The sequence below is a fragment of the Neofelis nebulosa genome, chromosome 7 (assembly GCF_028018385.1).
Source record: "Neofelis nebulosa isolate mNeoNeb1 chromosome 7, mNeoNeb1.pri, whole genome shotgun sequence".
In the NCBI taxonomy this organism is placed as follows: domain Eukaryota; kingdom Metazoa; phylum Chordata; class Mammalia; order Carnivora; family Felidae; genus Neofelis; species Neofelis nebulosa.
The window spans coordinates 47,787,017-47,802,238 of record NC_080788.1 but is presented as its reverse complement, the minus strand read 5'-3'; the positions used below and the strand labels follow the sequence as shown (position 1 = coordinate 47,802,238).

At 41.6% G+C, this 15,222-nt stretch overlaps 1 protein-coding gene across 5 annotated transcripts in view; it reads left to right on the top strand.

Annotated features, from left to right (window-relative positions):
• Positions 1-15,222, top strand: part of CGNL1 (cingulin like 1) — a 159,843-nt gene that overhangs the window by 55,428 nt on the left and 89,193 nt on the right. For 4 of the 5 annotated variants that reach the window (XM_058737607.1, XM_058737604.1, XM_058737602.1 and 1 more), the window contains exons 2-7: positions 2,879-4,472; positions 5,252-5,346; positions 7,216-7,321; positions 10,728-10,829; positions 11,367-11,515; positions 12,915-13,050. In XM_058737607.1, coding sequence (XP_058593590.1) covers positions 2,895-4,472; positions 5,252-5,346; positions 7,216-7,321; positions 10,728-10,829; positions 11,367-11,515; positions 12,915-13,050 — 2,166 coding nt within the window. In that variant the 5' untranslated portion in view covers positions 2,879-2,894. The remainder of the gene's footprint in view (positions 1-2,878; positions 4,473-5,251; positions 5,347-7,215; positions 7,322-10,727; positions 10,830-11,366; positions 11,516-12,914; positions 13,051-15,222) is intronic. The other variant, XM_058737605.1, reaches the window with a different exon arrangement.

Below are 15,222 nucleotides of genomic sequence, written 5' to 3'. Positions count from 1 at the left end.
GGAGGCTGAAGAGTCCAGGTTTTCATTATGTCTTGTTTTATTTTGATTAAAATGAAATCACTTAATTCTGTTAGTATAACTCTGAAAGTAAAAGTAGGCATAATGACATAATTGGGATTGGTGACTTAATAATGAATTTGCAGATGAATATACCACTCTAAATTGTTCTTCTTTGTAAAATTGGAGGTGATGACATCTAACATATTTAGCATTTAAAAGAATAGTCACCAGCAGAAGTGACAGCACCATGCTAGTAGGAGACAGCTACATCCAGGAAGACTTAAGGCAAATTGAAAAGATGAAATAAGTAAGGATGTATGATAGCTGAATAAATAATTGCTAAAGTTGTATGATGTATTTTGAATTCCATGCTTTAAAAAAGAGACTATGTCCATTACCCATTAAATGTTGGCAAAAATTGTCCCTACAGAGGAAACCTCAGTACATTTAAAAAGGAAGGAATAATATAAGTTTAATTTTCTGGCTACAGTGCATGTAGAAATTAACAACATAGAGAAATAAAGATCCTCTAAGCCAAAACAACACAACAGCAAACATATTGGATGTGAAAAAACTTTCTGAGAAACAACTCATGGGTCAAAGAAGAAATCAAAACCACAAATTGAAACTATTTAGGAAATAATGATAGAAACATTACTGTGGTGGAAGTTATTGGCTGCTCTCCAAGTGTCTGTTTGCTTCTGCCTTTTTACTAACACCACATTGATTTTTTTGAGTGTCAGTGACCAGCTAAAAATCTGTTCCCCAGTCCATCCTTGTACATGGGGGTGGCCATATGATCAAGTTCTCACCAATGAGGTAGATACAAAGTAATATTGATGGATGGGACTTTCAGGAAATCTCCTTAGAAAGGTTGACTCAGCTGGCCTGATAAACATTTGGCATATGTGATGCTGGTTAGCCAATCATAAAGTGTCTAATACATGCTACAAGTAGATGACTGGAAAGATAAAAGAGGTGTTGCTCAGAAATATCCTGCCATCCATTCCAGCCTTGGACTTCCTACCTCTGGGGGAAAAAAAATCCTAACTCTTAAGTTGCTATTTTGGGTCTCTTTGTTAGTAGAAACCAGCCCAGTTCCTAACTGACATAGATATCACAACTCATGGGGTATAATTAAAGAATCAAAGTAAATGAAGCACGCAGGTCATGAAATTGGAAACAGAAAAACAAAAGCGAAGGAGAGCAGAAGGAAATAATAAAGGACTAGAACTCAATAAGAAAATTAAAAAAGGAGGGGCGCCTGGGTGGCACAGTCGGTTAAGCGTCCGACTTCAGCCAGGTCACGATCTCGCGGTCCGTGAGTTCGAGCCCCGCGTCAGGCTCTAGGCTGATGGCTCGGAGCCTGGAGCCTGTTTCCGATTCTGTGTCTCCCTCTCTCTCTGCCCCTTCCCCGTTCATGCTCTGTCTCTCTCTGTCCCAAAAATAAATAAAAAACGTTGAAAAAAAAAAATTAAAAAAAAAAAAAAAAAAAAGGAGGGGCACCTTGGTGGCTCAGTCAGTTAAGCATCTGACTCTTGATTTTGGCTCAGGTCATGATCTCATGGTTCAAGAGTTCAAGCCCTGCATCAGGCTCCATGCTGACAGTGTGGAGGCTGCTTGTGATTCTCTCTCTGCTCCTCCCCCACTTGTACTTTCTCTCTCAAAAATAAAGAAACTTAAAAAAAAATTAGAAAGAAAAATGATTGCTATGTCTTAAGAGCTAGTTGTTTAGGAGAACAATTATTAAAAAATATACATAGATACACATTTTATTTACACAAGAGACCGGTGAAGAAAGCACAAATAAAGACACTGGATAACTCGAGATATAAAAGAGATGAAATGATCTATGCTTTGTAAAAAAAACTCTGTGCAAATAAATTTGAAAATGTGGATCTGATAGATGATTTTCTCAGAAAATGTGCTGCCAGACTGAGTCCAGAATAGAAAGACAACTGAAAAAGGCCCCTAGCAGTGAAAGAAATGACACAGCTGTTCTCTGTGACCAGTTGCTACTGTTCTTCCTGGGGCTTCTTTGCTCTCAGAATTCTTCAGGGGGTGGAAGTGATTTCTGGTGGGAGGTCTCTGAGGGTGGGGCGGGCTGGGTGTCCTTCCCGGTCATCTGTGTGCGGTCTTTCTGACATGGTGGCCACACCCCACCAAAGGTGATGGCCCCCGATTCTTAGCATTAGGATACATCACAAAGTAAAGGGCCCTGAGTCCTCAGTGTTTTATAACATTTTTCAGATCAATGTGTTACTGGATCCCTTTTGGTAAGAAAAGATGATGAAGAGTTATTTTTAATCATTTTCTCTGATTGTCAGCCTCGCAAAGTCAAAAATGTTTTAAATGTTATATCCAAATAAATAGTGATAGAGATTTCAAAGCAAGGCTGTACATAAAAAAGGTTGAAAGTGTTATTCCAACAAGAAGATCAATAATAGTATGGGAGAAAGGAAAAATGGTGAGCATCAGAATTCCTTAGCTCTTAATTGTTCCGTGGAAAAGTACCTTGTTCTCAAATGCTGGTAACTGGAACATCCTATTGGTTAAAAATAAATAGCATAAAGTGGGAAGAAACCAACTAAGGAAAAAAACCCAAAGCAACCAGAACGGGCTGTCAACTAGAAACCGAGTAAGGAAGTTATGCCAAAGGTGTCAGGTTAGTATGCCAGCCTTCCGCCCAGAGGCCAGGGTTCAAGCCCAGTGTTGACAACACTGTGGTCACAGAGGGCATCCGGAAAGGCCTGTTTGGGTGACTGGTTCTGAAGTGTCCTTGCTCCTTGTGTCTTCTTGAACTTTCCCCTCATAATCTTCATTTAAACAGATATGATTCATACCTAATGCCCTCTTTTTACCTGTTTTTCCCTGGTAGCGAGAACCAGTGAACCATGGAGCTGTATTTCGGTGAATATCAACATGTGCAGCAAGAATATGGTGTCCATCTGAGACTCGCAAGTGATGATGGCAAAAAATCAAGGAATGCCCAGAACTCTAAGGCAGGCTCCTATGGTGTCAGTATTCGGGTACAGGGAATTGATGGCCACCCCTATATAGTCCTGAATAACACAGAGCGGTGTCTAGCAGGCTCGTCTTTTTCTGAAAACGGGCCACCGTTTCCATCTCCAGTGATAAATAACCTGCCTCTGCATTCCAGCAACGGGTCTGTGCTAGAGGAGGACAGCGCAGAATTGCAGCTCCCAGAAAATCCTTATGCCCAACCTGGTCCTGTAAGAAACCTGAAACAATCCTCTCTCTTTGAGGGCAAGAATGGGGTTCTAGAAGGCAAAGAGGGGCCAGTGAAGCCATCTCACATGCTCAACTTTCAGCGGCATCCAGAGCTTTTGCAGCCCTACGACCCTGAAAAGAATGAATTGAACTTGCAAAATCACCAGCCTCCTGAGAGTAATTGGTTGAACACTTTAACAGAAGGTACCAACAATAAGAAGGCTTGGACATGCTTCCCCAAACCTAGTAGTTCGCAGCCTAGCAGCTCTCCTTTGGAAGATGTGGGCAAATCCAGCGTGACGGCCATTCGTTTGTGCAGCTCTGTGGTCATAGATGACCCCAAGAAGCAGACCTCAGTGTGCGTAAATGTTCAGAGCTGCACCAAGGAGGGGCTGGTAGAGGAGGCCCTTTCCCCCAGTGGGAGGTCCCTAACTGCCCACAGCCCACACACCCATCCCGAAACCAAGAAAGCCAGGCCGGACGTGCTTCCCTTCCGGCGACAGGATTCAGCGGGACCCGTCCTGGATGGAGCTCGGTCCCGGAGGTCCTCTTCCTCATCGGCAACTCCCACTTCGGCCAACTCTCTGTACAGATTTTTACTTGATGATCAGGAATGTGCCATCCATGCTGACAATGTGAATCGTCATGAAAACAGACGGTATATCCCCTTCTTGCCAGGAACTGGGCGGGATATTGATACAGGATCCATTCCTGGTGTGGATCAATTGATCGAAAAGTTTGACCAAAAATCTGGGCTCCAGAGGAGAGGAAGGTCTGGGAAGCGAAACAGAATCAACCCTGAAGACAGGAAGAGGTCCAGAAGCGTGGATAGTGCCTTTCCCTTTGGTCTCCAGGGGAACTCTGAGTACCTGAGTGAATTTAGCCGGAACCTGGGCAAGTCCAGCGAACACCTCCTCCGCCCGTCACAGGTCTGCCCGCAGAGGTCACCTGCTCAGGATCACCGTGGGAAACAGAGCGTGGGCCGTGCCTTCGCGAAGCTACAGGGGGCCCCCCTCAGGCCTCCCCAGCAGAGCAAAGATGGGAAAGTTCCAGAAACCAGAAGTGGTCGGGAGAGTACAAACACGCATGCATCTTCCCTCCCAGCACAAAGTAAAAAGGAGGAGGAAATCAAAACAGCCACCGCTACGCTGATGTTACAGAATCGGGCGCTAGCAACTTCGCCTGACTCTGGTGCCAAGAAGATTTCTGTGAAGACGTTTACTTCCACCTCAGATACTCAGGTGATGCTAGTGGGACCTTCTTTCTTTCCTTCTTTTTGCATTCCTTCTGCAGCCTCATGCTGCAGGAGGCTCTGGGAACACAGACCCTCTATCTTGAATCAGTAATTGCATATCCGACATTGTTTTAGTTTCCCCCTGCAGAGTTTTCAACCCACTGCCAATTGTATGGTTTTCCAAGTCAGTTCAGTACACCGAGAATCCCACTGTGGTCTTGCCTGTAAACGGACTTGTCAGAGTACAGAGAGGCTTGATTTTTTTTTGTCAGCCTATGTGTGAGATCTCAAAGTGTGCAGAATTTGTTTCCATCCAGAGGTTCAGTGTTGAGGTGTGTGTAGATATACTGATTTTTCTCATGAAATTGAGCGACTAAGTTAATACCTGGCCTGAGGAATTAGGTTAATCCTAAAGTGATGGAATTTATTTAAGTGATATATTTAGTGTTTTGGTAGTACCCATAAAAAATAATGATAGTGATAAAAGTGCTAATAAGGGTGTTAAGTGCCAGCCACTATTTGCTACATATTACAGGACTGCACCAACTCTGTGAAGGTAGGTACATTAATCTCCATTTACAGGTGAGAAAATTGAGGTGAGGTAAAGTTAAGTAACTTGCTCAAGGTTACAGGGCTACTAACTGGTGGAGCCAGTTATAATGAGGATCCTTACCTGAGGAATTGTTTTTGGAAAGTAGGAAGGTGTTTGGAAGCTTCTGCTTCAGGGTTTCTGCCTGCTTCCTGGAAACTCCATCCTGTGATCTAATAACAGCCTTTATATTCCAGGCCACACCAGATCTGTTGAAAGGCCCGCAAGAGCTCACTCAACAAAGCAATGAGGAGACGGCCAAGCAGATACTTTACAATTACCTCAAAGAAGGGTTAGTGATATTCCTTAAAGGAGCAAAGTATTGTCCTTTCTGGTGGGGTCTTGATTTTTTTCTCCTGAGACCTTGTGTTTTGCCTTCCCTTTCTGATCTGTGTGAACTATTGAGGCTTAGGACTCAATGGCTGGAGTTTTTGTAACAGTATTTGAGTCTTGGGTACTCAGTGTGAAGAGCAAGGGGATAATGAATATATGTGATATATATTTTAATTATTTAAAAAAATTTTTTTTTAACGTTTATTTATTTTTGAGACAGAGAGACAGAGCATGAACGGGGGAGGGGCAGAGAGAGAGGGAGACACAGAACTGGAAGCAGGCTCCAGGCTCTGAGCCATCAGCCCAGAGCCTGACGCGGGGCTCGAACTCACGGTCCGTGAGATTGTGACCTGAGCTGAAGTCGGACGCTCAACCGACTGAGCCACCCAGGCGCCCCTATTTTAGTTATTTTAAACCTGTACATCCAACGTGAGACTCGAACTCACGACACCAAGAGCAGCAGCCACATGCTTTTCTGACAGGGCCAGCCAGGCACCCCTGTTTTTCAAATGACTTTTTCTTCTTTAAAAAGAAGTTCAAAGATGGGAAGAATATCTACTCTTCGGTTTTCAACTAAGTCAGCCACCTTGAGTTCTTCATGCACAGAGTAGTAATCAATTATTCGCAGTTACAAAGAAAACCACCTCCCCCACCCCCCGAGTTGACATTGGCCAGGAGCCCCTACTTCTATGATTTTTAAAGCATGTATGACTCATTTAAAAGAAGTGCTTTTCACATACTTATCTTGGAGGTTGAGTTTGAGTAATCTGGTTTTCAGTCCTTGCTTAGATACTAAGTCAGGAATTTGCAGTTTCTGTTTCCATTGTCTCATCCGATAGGATTAAAAAGGAAAAAAAAAGCCTTACAGCCTGATGTGACTGTGAGTCACTTACTTGAACAAGTACCCATTGGTATCAAAACCCTTCGTATTTTTGCATCGTACCTTACAAATATAGATCGGTAATACAAAGCTGACAAAATAGGTTCAGAGTATAAGAGATGGGCTCTTTTTTTTGAGGTGGGGGAGAGGTAGTAACTGAAGAGATCCTTTTAGCTAAGAACTAGTTATTGGTGTCTCTCTGTGAAGGTTTTTACCATGTTAAGATTTAGAGAGAAGAACTTTTGATTTTTTAGAATTCTTTCTCTAATTTTTTTTTTTTTTTTTTTGCTCATGATTTATTGAGAGACTGGGGAGACAGACTTTAATAGGAGGTGGCTATTTAAGGAAACTTATTTAAAATTTTCCTAATTGCCAGGTATGTGTGATAGAAGGTGTGGTAGAAGTTAATAAAACTGATCATTACCTGTGAAAATGTAGACAGCTGCGGTGTTGACAGTCTTGGCCTGGGGGATATATTTTTTTAAAACACAGCATAAAAACCAGTTAAAATCACTGTAGATCATTCTTAGCATTAAGATTTAAAAGTAAAGTGTGTGACTGTGGGTTGTGTGAGAGAGAGACACACACAGAAGAAATTCCTTGCTGGAATGAAATCAGTCATTTGAGTCAAACAACATATTGGTAAATTTTCACTGTGTGTTTTCTCCAGGCTTAGAATGTGGGTATATCTCTTTCACATGTTTGGAAATAGGAACTCTTCTCCCAAATTGCGTGGTAACGTGTAACAAGGTGTTGGAAGAGAAATATACCATCCATCCTGTTCTTCCCTCAGTGGTTTTGTCTGCAGCCTTAATTAATTCATACCTCTTGCAATTTATCTTCTTAAACGGCTTGTTTGTGTGTCCTGGCATCTGAAGTATCCTGAGAACCGTGGTTGTGCCCCTTACTGGTTTTTTTTTTTTTTTCTTCCTGCTGCCTGTTTTCCAGAAGCACCGATAATGATGATGCAACTAAACGGAAGGTCAACCTGGTTTTTGAGAAAATCCAGACTTTAAAGTCTCGAGCAGCAGGGAGCACACAAGGAAATAATCAAGTAAATTGGAGTTTTGTATTCTGTAGAGGGCATTTAACTTGGAATGTGGCAAACAAATTGTTGTTTCTTCAGCCTGTACATTTGGTTATGGCAGTAAGTGGGAAGTTACCCGAGTTGTGAGCAGGACCTAAGATGGAAGACCATGCTTTAAATATTATTATTATGCACGAACTTTTTTTTCAGAAAGGTTTTAAGATATTTTATTTTTAAAAATAATAGCATATTGGGACTCCTGGGTGACTCATTTGGTTAAGTGGCCGACTTTGGCTCAAGTCATGATCTCATGGCTTGAAAGCTCCTGAGTTCAACCCCTGGGTCGGCCTCTGTGCTGACAGAGCCTGTGTCTGTGTCTCCCTCTGTCTCTGCCTCTCCCCTGCTTGTGCTCAGTCTCTCTCTCTCTCAGAAAAAATAAAAATTAAATTAAAAAAACACAAACCTGTAACAAGACAAACAGGTGGTGATACAAATAGGTAGTGAAATTTAGAAAGAAAATAAAAATAGGAAGAATGGGGCATCTGGGTGGCTCAGTCAGTTAAGTGTCCAACTTTAGCTCAGGTCATGATCTGATGGTCCATGAGTTCAAGCCCTGCATCAGGCTCTGTGCTGACAGCTCAGAGCCTGTGACCTGCTTTGGATTCAGTGTCTCCCTCTCTCTCTCTGCCCCTCCCCCGCTCATGCTATGTCTCTGTCTCAAAAATAAACAAACATTTAAAAAAAAAAAAGAAGAGGAAGAATGACTTGAAATCATGGATGGAGAACCCTAACATATTCCAAGGTATTGAAAGAAGGTAAGTGTGAACTGGACCCAAGCTCTAGAACTTCAGAGAGTGAGAAATAAGAGGATAAGAACAAGAGAATAAGAATAGAGACTGGTGAAGTCAACCAGCATGGGTGGGAGAGAAAGGAAGGAATGGATTGGGGCCAAATTAAAAAAAAAAAAAAAATCCTATTTATTATACTGAATTCCAGTTGGGACTTGGAGATTTTTTGTTGTTGTTAGAAGAGTCCTCTCATATTTGATGAACATCTGCTACATGTCAGACACACCTTGTGCCCTGAGAGGAAGCAACATTTAAGAGGGATGACTAAAAGCTTGTTCCTCAACCCTGCACCACCTGAATTGACATCCACTTCTTGCTTGTGTGTCTTCTCTTTCCCTTCTGGGGAATTCTGCATGGAAAGGAAAGAAAATGCCAGAGACAAGTCACAGGAAGTTTGTCTATAGCTTCTTTGTAACTTTGGAAACATACGTATACACGATGTTTTTAGGCATCAGCTACCCTCTTCTCTCTACTGTTCAGCACTCAGCTAACCCATGACTGCTGTTATGATATCCAGTAGAACAGTTACATACATACATTATTGCCACAGAGGAATCTTTGAATTATATACCATGCTTATAGGCAAGCTTCAGGGGTTCTCCATAGTTCTTACAATTGAAGTGTTTTGCTAAAACTCTTAAATCCAAATTATCGCTGTGAGTCTTGCTTTTCACTCACTGGCATATTTTTTGGGTGAAAACATACATCTTTGGTCTTGATGTTGAGACTGTGTTTGTGGGCACAGACTAAGGGGATCTGGATCAAACTAGGGAAGTTAGGTTAAGCCCTCTAGAATCCAGGACACTAATGGTGTCTCAAAAGAGTAAAGAACGCTCTGGGAGAAGAAGGGAAGGCAGGGTGTTCTAGGTAGAGGGACCAGCATGAACAAATATAAAGAGGTGTGTGTTTGCTATGTTTAGGGGACTGGAGGTAGTTTAATGTAGCTGGAGCAGAGACCCAGGATATGGGGAGGAAGTGCCAGGTAGAAAGGACCTTGGATATCTAAGTTTCCATTTTAGGCTGAAGGTGATGGGCCATCATTGATGGACTTTGAACAGGAATGAATAGTGTCATATTTGTAGAAATTTATTCCTTTTGCAGCTTTTGGAGAGAGGTAAGGTAAGAGGAAGGGAGATCAGTTAGGCTGCTGGCGCATGAAGCCAGAGATGATGAGATGAACCATAGCTCTTCGACTTCTGGCTGAGATCACAGCACCATGACTGCTGAATTGCCCATACTTTTCTATTCTCCATCTCTCCCTGTTATTTCTGAATCTGATTATCTGCAGGCAAAGGCTTGGGAGTTTTATCTTTTTGGTGTCAGCTAAGTGATCTCCTATGAGAGGAGGAAAGAGCATGTTGGAAACAGCAGAGCAGGTAGAGTTTTCATTTGGGCAAGAACAATGTACAATTTCTCATGAGTTGGATTTAGATTTCCATATTGGATTGTTCTCATTTTGCTTAAGGAAATAGGAAGTCCTGTGTTTTTGTTGACTCTTGGGTTCAGTTAACTTCACAGGAGTAAGTCAGGAAGTACCTCGTTCCAAGTTCATTATACACAATTCACACCTGGATTCAGGTGCAGGAGAGCCAAGACATGGCATTTTCTAGCTTCATTTCGCGCCTCCCCTTTGTAGTTTTCTAGCCACTTTGCTATAGGATTTTAGCCAAATCCTTTTGAGAGCATCTCCTGTTACTGTATCCATGGAAGAAACAAAAAGAGATCATTAATATTCATACTCAGATCAGAGATGATATTTTCTAATAGGCTCTCTTTAATCAGATCCCTCTTTGTTATATCTGTCTTCATTATGGAAATGTAGCATCCAAAAGAAGAAAGCCATTGTAGCTAGCATCTGTTTATTTATTACTCGTATACAGGCATATGCAGAGAGTGAGAAAATTTCTGGTTATGGAGCAGTAAGTCCCAATGTCATGGAAGTTCTGTAATAGATGGATTGCGTGAAGGGCCTCGGAGACACGGAGACATGGGCTTTGGGTATAACTTTACGCAGTGGATGAATCTTCAACAAATATTTATTTTTATCTTTTTATATTGTTCTATTGGCATCTGACTTATATACAGTAAATTGCACAAATCTTAACTGTGTAGTTCATTGAGTTTTTTTTTTTAAATTTTTATTTATTTATTTTTTTTAACATTCATTTATCTTTGAGACAGAGAGAGACAGAGCATGAACGGGGGAGGGTTAGAGAGAGGGAGACACAGAATCCGAAACAGGCTCCAGGCTCTGAGCTGTCAGCACAGAGCCCGACGTGGGGCTCGAACGCACGGACCGCGAGATCATGACCTGAGCCGAAGTCGGCCGCTCAACCGACCGAGCCACCCAGGCGCCCCTATTGAGTTTTTAACAGAGGTGTGTGTCCATGCACACACCACCCAGATGAAGATACACAACATTCTGATTATCCCCAGAAAGTCTCCTTGCGTCCCTTTCTCTATAAGGATTTACATTTGAATTGGATCTTAAGATTTTTGTGTTACTGCTCAGATTGTATTTTGGGAGACTGAGAGAATAAAGCATCTTGAACATTTACATTAGAGAATCTTTGCAATAATTATAGGCTTCTAATTCTTCGTCTGAAGTCAGAGATCTGTTGGAACAGAAAAACAAGTTGACCACAGAAGTGGCCGAACTTCAGAGACAGCTTCAACTAGAAGTCAAGGTACCTGTTTTTTCCTTTGTTATTATTAACATTTCTGTCTTGCTTGATAATATTTTAAGCACATTGGGATGCCCGAGTGAAGTGAAAGTCAGTTTTTTTTTGTCCCCAAAAGAAACATTCCTCTCACCGCTGAGTAAAAATTCCTGTATATTTGGCTCCTGCTGTCCAGAGAAATTTTTATGTTTCTATTTTTTAAGTAACCAAAGCATATAGACACCATTTGCTCTGACAGAGTGAAACACTGTTGGATTCAGGCAGGCCAGTAGGAAACTTAAATGCGTATAAAATACCCAAACTGAGTGATAGAAATAGCAGACCGAGGTTTAGCTGTCTTCATAGTTCTTTTAGACATATTACAGCTCATTCAATATTTAATATTCTTTCCAGTTGCAAAATCCCATGCCAAATGATGTAGTTTGATTAAGTTGTCTAATAAGTAAGTGCAAAGCCATGGAGTCCATCAGAGTTTCGAGGTAATCTGTGGGATTGTGTTAGTGTTGAGTGGAGGTACTTTCAGATCACATGTATTTATATTAGAATCAGCAGAACATCAAGGAAGAGAGAGAGAGGATGAAAGCAAACTTGGAAGAGCTCCAGGGCCAGCACGACAGTAAGGTGGAAGAGAACTCCATGCTGCAACAGCGACTAGAAGAAAGTGAAGGGGAGCTCCGGAAGAACCTGGAGGAGTGAGTCCCGGGCCAAGAGCCTCTGCCCTTCCTGGGTTCTTGATCCGATGTAGCCAGAATCTTTTTGTCCATTTAATACCAACCAGCCTTCCAGATGTTAATAGGGGCTGCTGACCCCTCCTTTTCTCCCTCTTAACCTTTTAAAATGGGGAAACTGGTGACACACGCAGAAAGGTTAATAATTTAAAAAATCTTTATATACCTTAAAAAATGCCTTGTCAAGTTTCAGCCCCTTAGAGTGACTCTTCATAGCAGATAAGTGAGAAGCAGGGAATACAGAGTGTTGATATCTAAAGACAGAGTTCTCGAGGAGTCTGGACCCAGCCTCTAAAAAGCACATCATATCACTTCTGTAATCTCCTAGTTGGTGAATTTTCTCCTGAGTGTTGCTGACCAGTGCTTATGCATCTGTTGAGTCTGCCGAGAGGGAAAGTCAAAGCCAAGATGGCCTTGTCATTATGTCATATTAAAATCTGCAACAAAAGGATCTGAAACCAATGTCCGAAAATGTACAATGCTATGAAGCTCTGTGGACATGGTGGAAACCTTAAGTGAAGGTTTAAGTGGGGGTGAAATCTAGAAGGGAATTCAAGAAAAATAAGACATTATATAATAAAATCATTTAATTGCCCTTGCTATTTTGATGATGTAGTTTCTGCTTTTAAAGCATTCTTAGAGGTTAATTCCAGAAGAATTGGTGAGAAAAAAGCAAAATTTAGGGTGTAGTAAAGACTTTACAAAATAAAAAGGTAAAACAGTTGTCAGTTTGATTTAGAGCAGAGGTTGGCAAACTTTTTCTGTCAGATAGTAAATACTTTATGGTTTATAGGCCATATGGTCTTTGTTGAACCCACTCAGTTTTGCCATTGTATTGTGCAAATGACCATATGCAATATATAAATGAATGAGCATGGTTATATTCTGATAAAACTTTATTTACAAAAATTGGCTGTGGGCCAGATTGGCCAATAGGCCATGATTTGCCAGTTCTCCTGGGGCTGGGGGTGGGGTAGGGTTGGGTGGGAGGTAGGGAATAGGGTGCTTTGGTGAAGGCATTATCAAAGAGGTTGTGCTTTTGGGGGGTCAATTTCTCATCTTATTGTCTAAATTCCAGGACCCTGTGGTCTCCTTCTGGGGAGAAATGGTCACTATATAACCTTTCCCATTACATTGGTTTGAGTTCTCATTTGTCTTCTTGTTAGGCAAGTTAGACTGAAGTCATGAGTTCTTACCAGTGCCTTTTCTGGTTTGTGATGCCTTGTTCAGTATAGAGTGGACAACAGGAGGCTCTTTGGGGCTTTAGATGACTCTGCTTGACCATCCTAAGGTCTGCAATCAGACTGGATGAAAAAAAGCTGGGCCCAGGAGAGTCTCTCTAATGGGCTTCCTTCCCTGCCAGACTGTTCCAGGTGAAGATGGAACGGGAACAGCACCAGACTGAGATCAGAGATCTTCAGGACCAGCTTTCAGAAATGCATGATGAGTTGGACAGTGCTAAACGATCCGAGGACAGGGAGAAGGGAGCTCTGATTGAGGTAAGGGGGACTGTGGGATCAGCTGATATGAAAGCATCTGCCTGGAGAGGATGGGATGGGTGGAGGTGGGGCGGACTGGATACTATGAGCCATAGTCTGTTACGTGTATTTGCTGCACTGTGCCTATGACTAGATTCCATAAAAGCATCACAGTATTATTTCCTTCTGGATTAATAGGTTTTAAACCTTGTCTTAGGAAAAATTTCAACCATACAATAAAGTAGAAAGAGCAATATATGAACTCCCATGGAGCTCCAACCCAGATCCAACAGTCATCAACATTTTGCCATACTTTTACCTTTTCTTCATCTGTCCCTTCATTTATCCCATTATTTTTTTATCTGTCCATCTGTTTGTCTTTGTTGAATCATTTCACAGTTAATTACAGATAATACCACACTTCACTCCTAAATTCTTTGGCATGCATCTTAAAAAAATTAGGGAATTTTGTTATAACCACAATACTATTATCATACCTAAAACAATTAATAATTCCTACAATATAACAATAATGCTAATACCTGGTCCTTACTGAGAATTTGTCCCTCAAGTATATTTTATAGTTGTTCCTCCATACCCCAAGCCAGGATCCAACCTAGAATCCCATATTGCTTTAATTGTTTTCTCTCTTTGAGTTTGTCTTTGTATAGATTTTGGTGCATATTTCCAGCTTTCTTCCATTCCATTGGTTTTTGGAAGAGACCAGACCAATGGCCCATATTTTGGATTTGTCCGATTGTTCCTTATGGGGTCCATTAACTTGTTCCACTATCTTGAGCGTTGCCAGTAAATTTGAGGTTAGATCTAAACACTAACAGATTCAGGTTAAACTTTGGGTAAAAACACTTTGTAGGTAATACTAATTATGAGAAAGCATTTTAAAGATGTTAGTGCCCATACAGCACTTACCACAGTTAAGTTTTTGTTTAAGGCTCCTACAAGACTGTAAGCTGTAGGAGGCAGGGTTGGTGATGACTGGCTTAGTGTTTTATCTGCAGTAGCTGTACCTGTGACTGGGACATATGGCACTCAGCACATATTTGGTGGATGGTTGGATGGATGCATTATGAATGAATAAGTGAATGAATGAATATATTTGCTGTGTACATAGGTTGCCTATCTGGCTTTTGCCCGTATGAGTATATTCCCGACTGAATATTTAGCTCTTCTCAATCCATGAGTCAGTGGATGAGGTTGACTCTTACCACTGCTTAGCATTTGTTGATGATTGTGTGGTTTTCCAAAGACCATCATTATCTCTCCCCTGAATTAGATTGCCATTCTGTTGAGGTGGTAGGCACACATAGGTTATGATCATTGACATTGTTTTGTTGGGAACTGGGTATAATCGAGGCTCAGAAACAGAACTTGTATCTCTGCGCTCATTTAGATGTTTTGATGTTGGCTATAATACTATCATAACCTGTATTTTTGGCATAGTTTTGACATATATTTCCTTATAAGCGTTGGTTTATAGGAACAGCCACAAATAAATGATACATAATTTAGAATGATGCAAAAAAAAAAAAAAAACCCATAAAAAAATAAAGGTATCCTGTCAACCTTTAATTTTCATTTTCTACCACTTTCCCCCTAAGGGCCTGGGTCTTTTCTTCATCCCCTGTCTTGGAGTTAAAGTTTCCGGCTGCCTGTAAGTGTCAGCTGTCAGGTGTTTACTCACCCCCTTCCTTGTTTGGTTTTGGAGTAATTGCCCAGGAGGGATTTTAGTTCTCGCTCTTTAGAACTTCGAGTCTCTTCCCCATGACTTGGCAGCGATGGAGAGCAGAGAGCTTGTGGCCACCCAGGATAGGCAAACTCATGGATTCATTTTTCACATGGGCAGAGGGAAATCTCTTCTCTTCTCCCCACACAACCATCTCTCTGTCTCTGTTTGGACCTTTTCTCCCAAACAGGCCTCGTGCCTGTTCCTTAGCACCTATTTCCCTTTTTATCCAATGACCTCTATCCTTTTTTTTTTTTAATTTTTTTTAACGTTTATTTATTTTTGAGACAGAGACAGAACATGAATGGGGGAGGGGCAGAGAGAGAGGGAGACACAGAATCAGAAGCAGGCTCCAGGCTCTGAGCCATCAGCCCAGAGCCCGACGTGGGGCTCGAACTCGCGGACCGTGAGATTGTGACCTGAGCTGAAGTCAGACGCTTAACTAACTG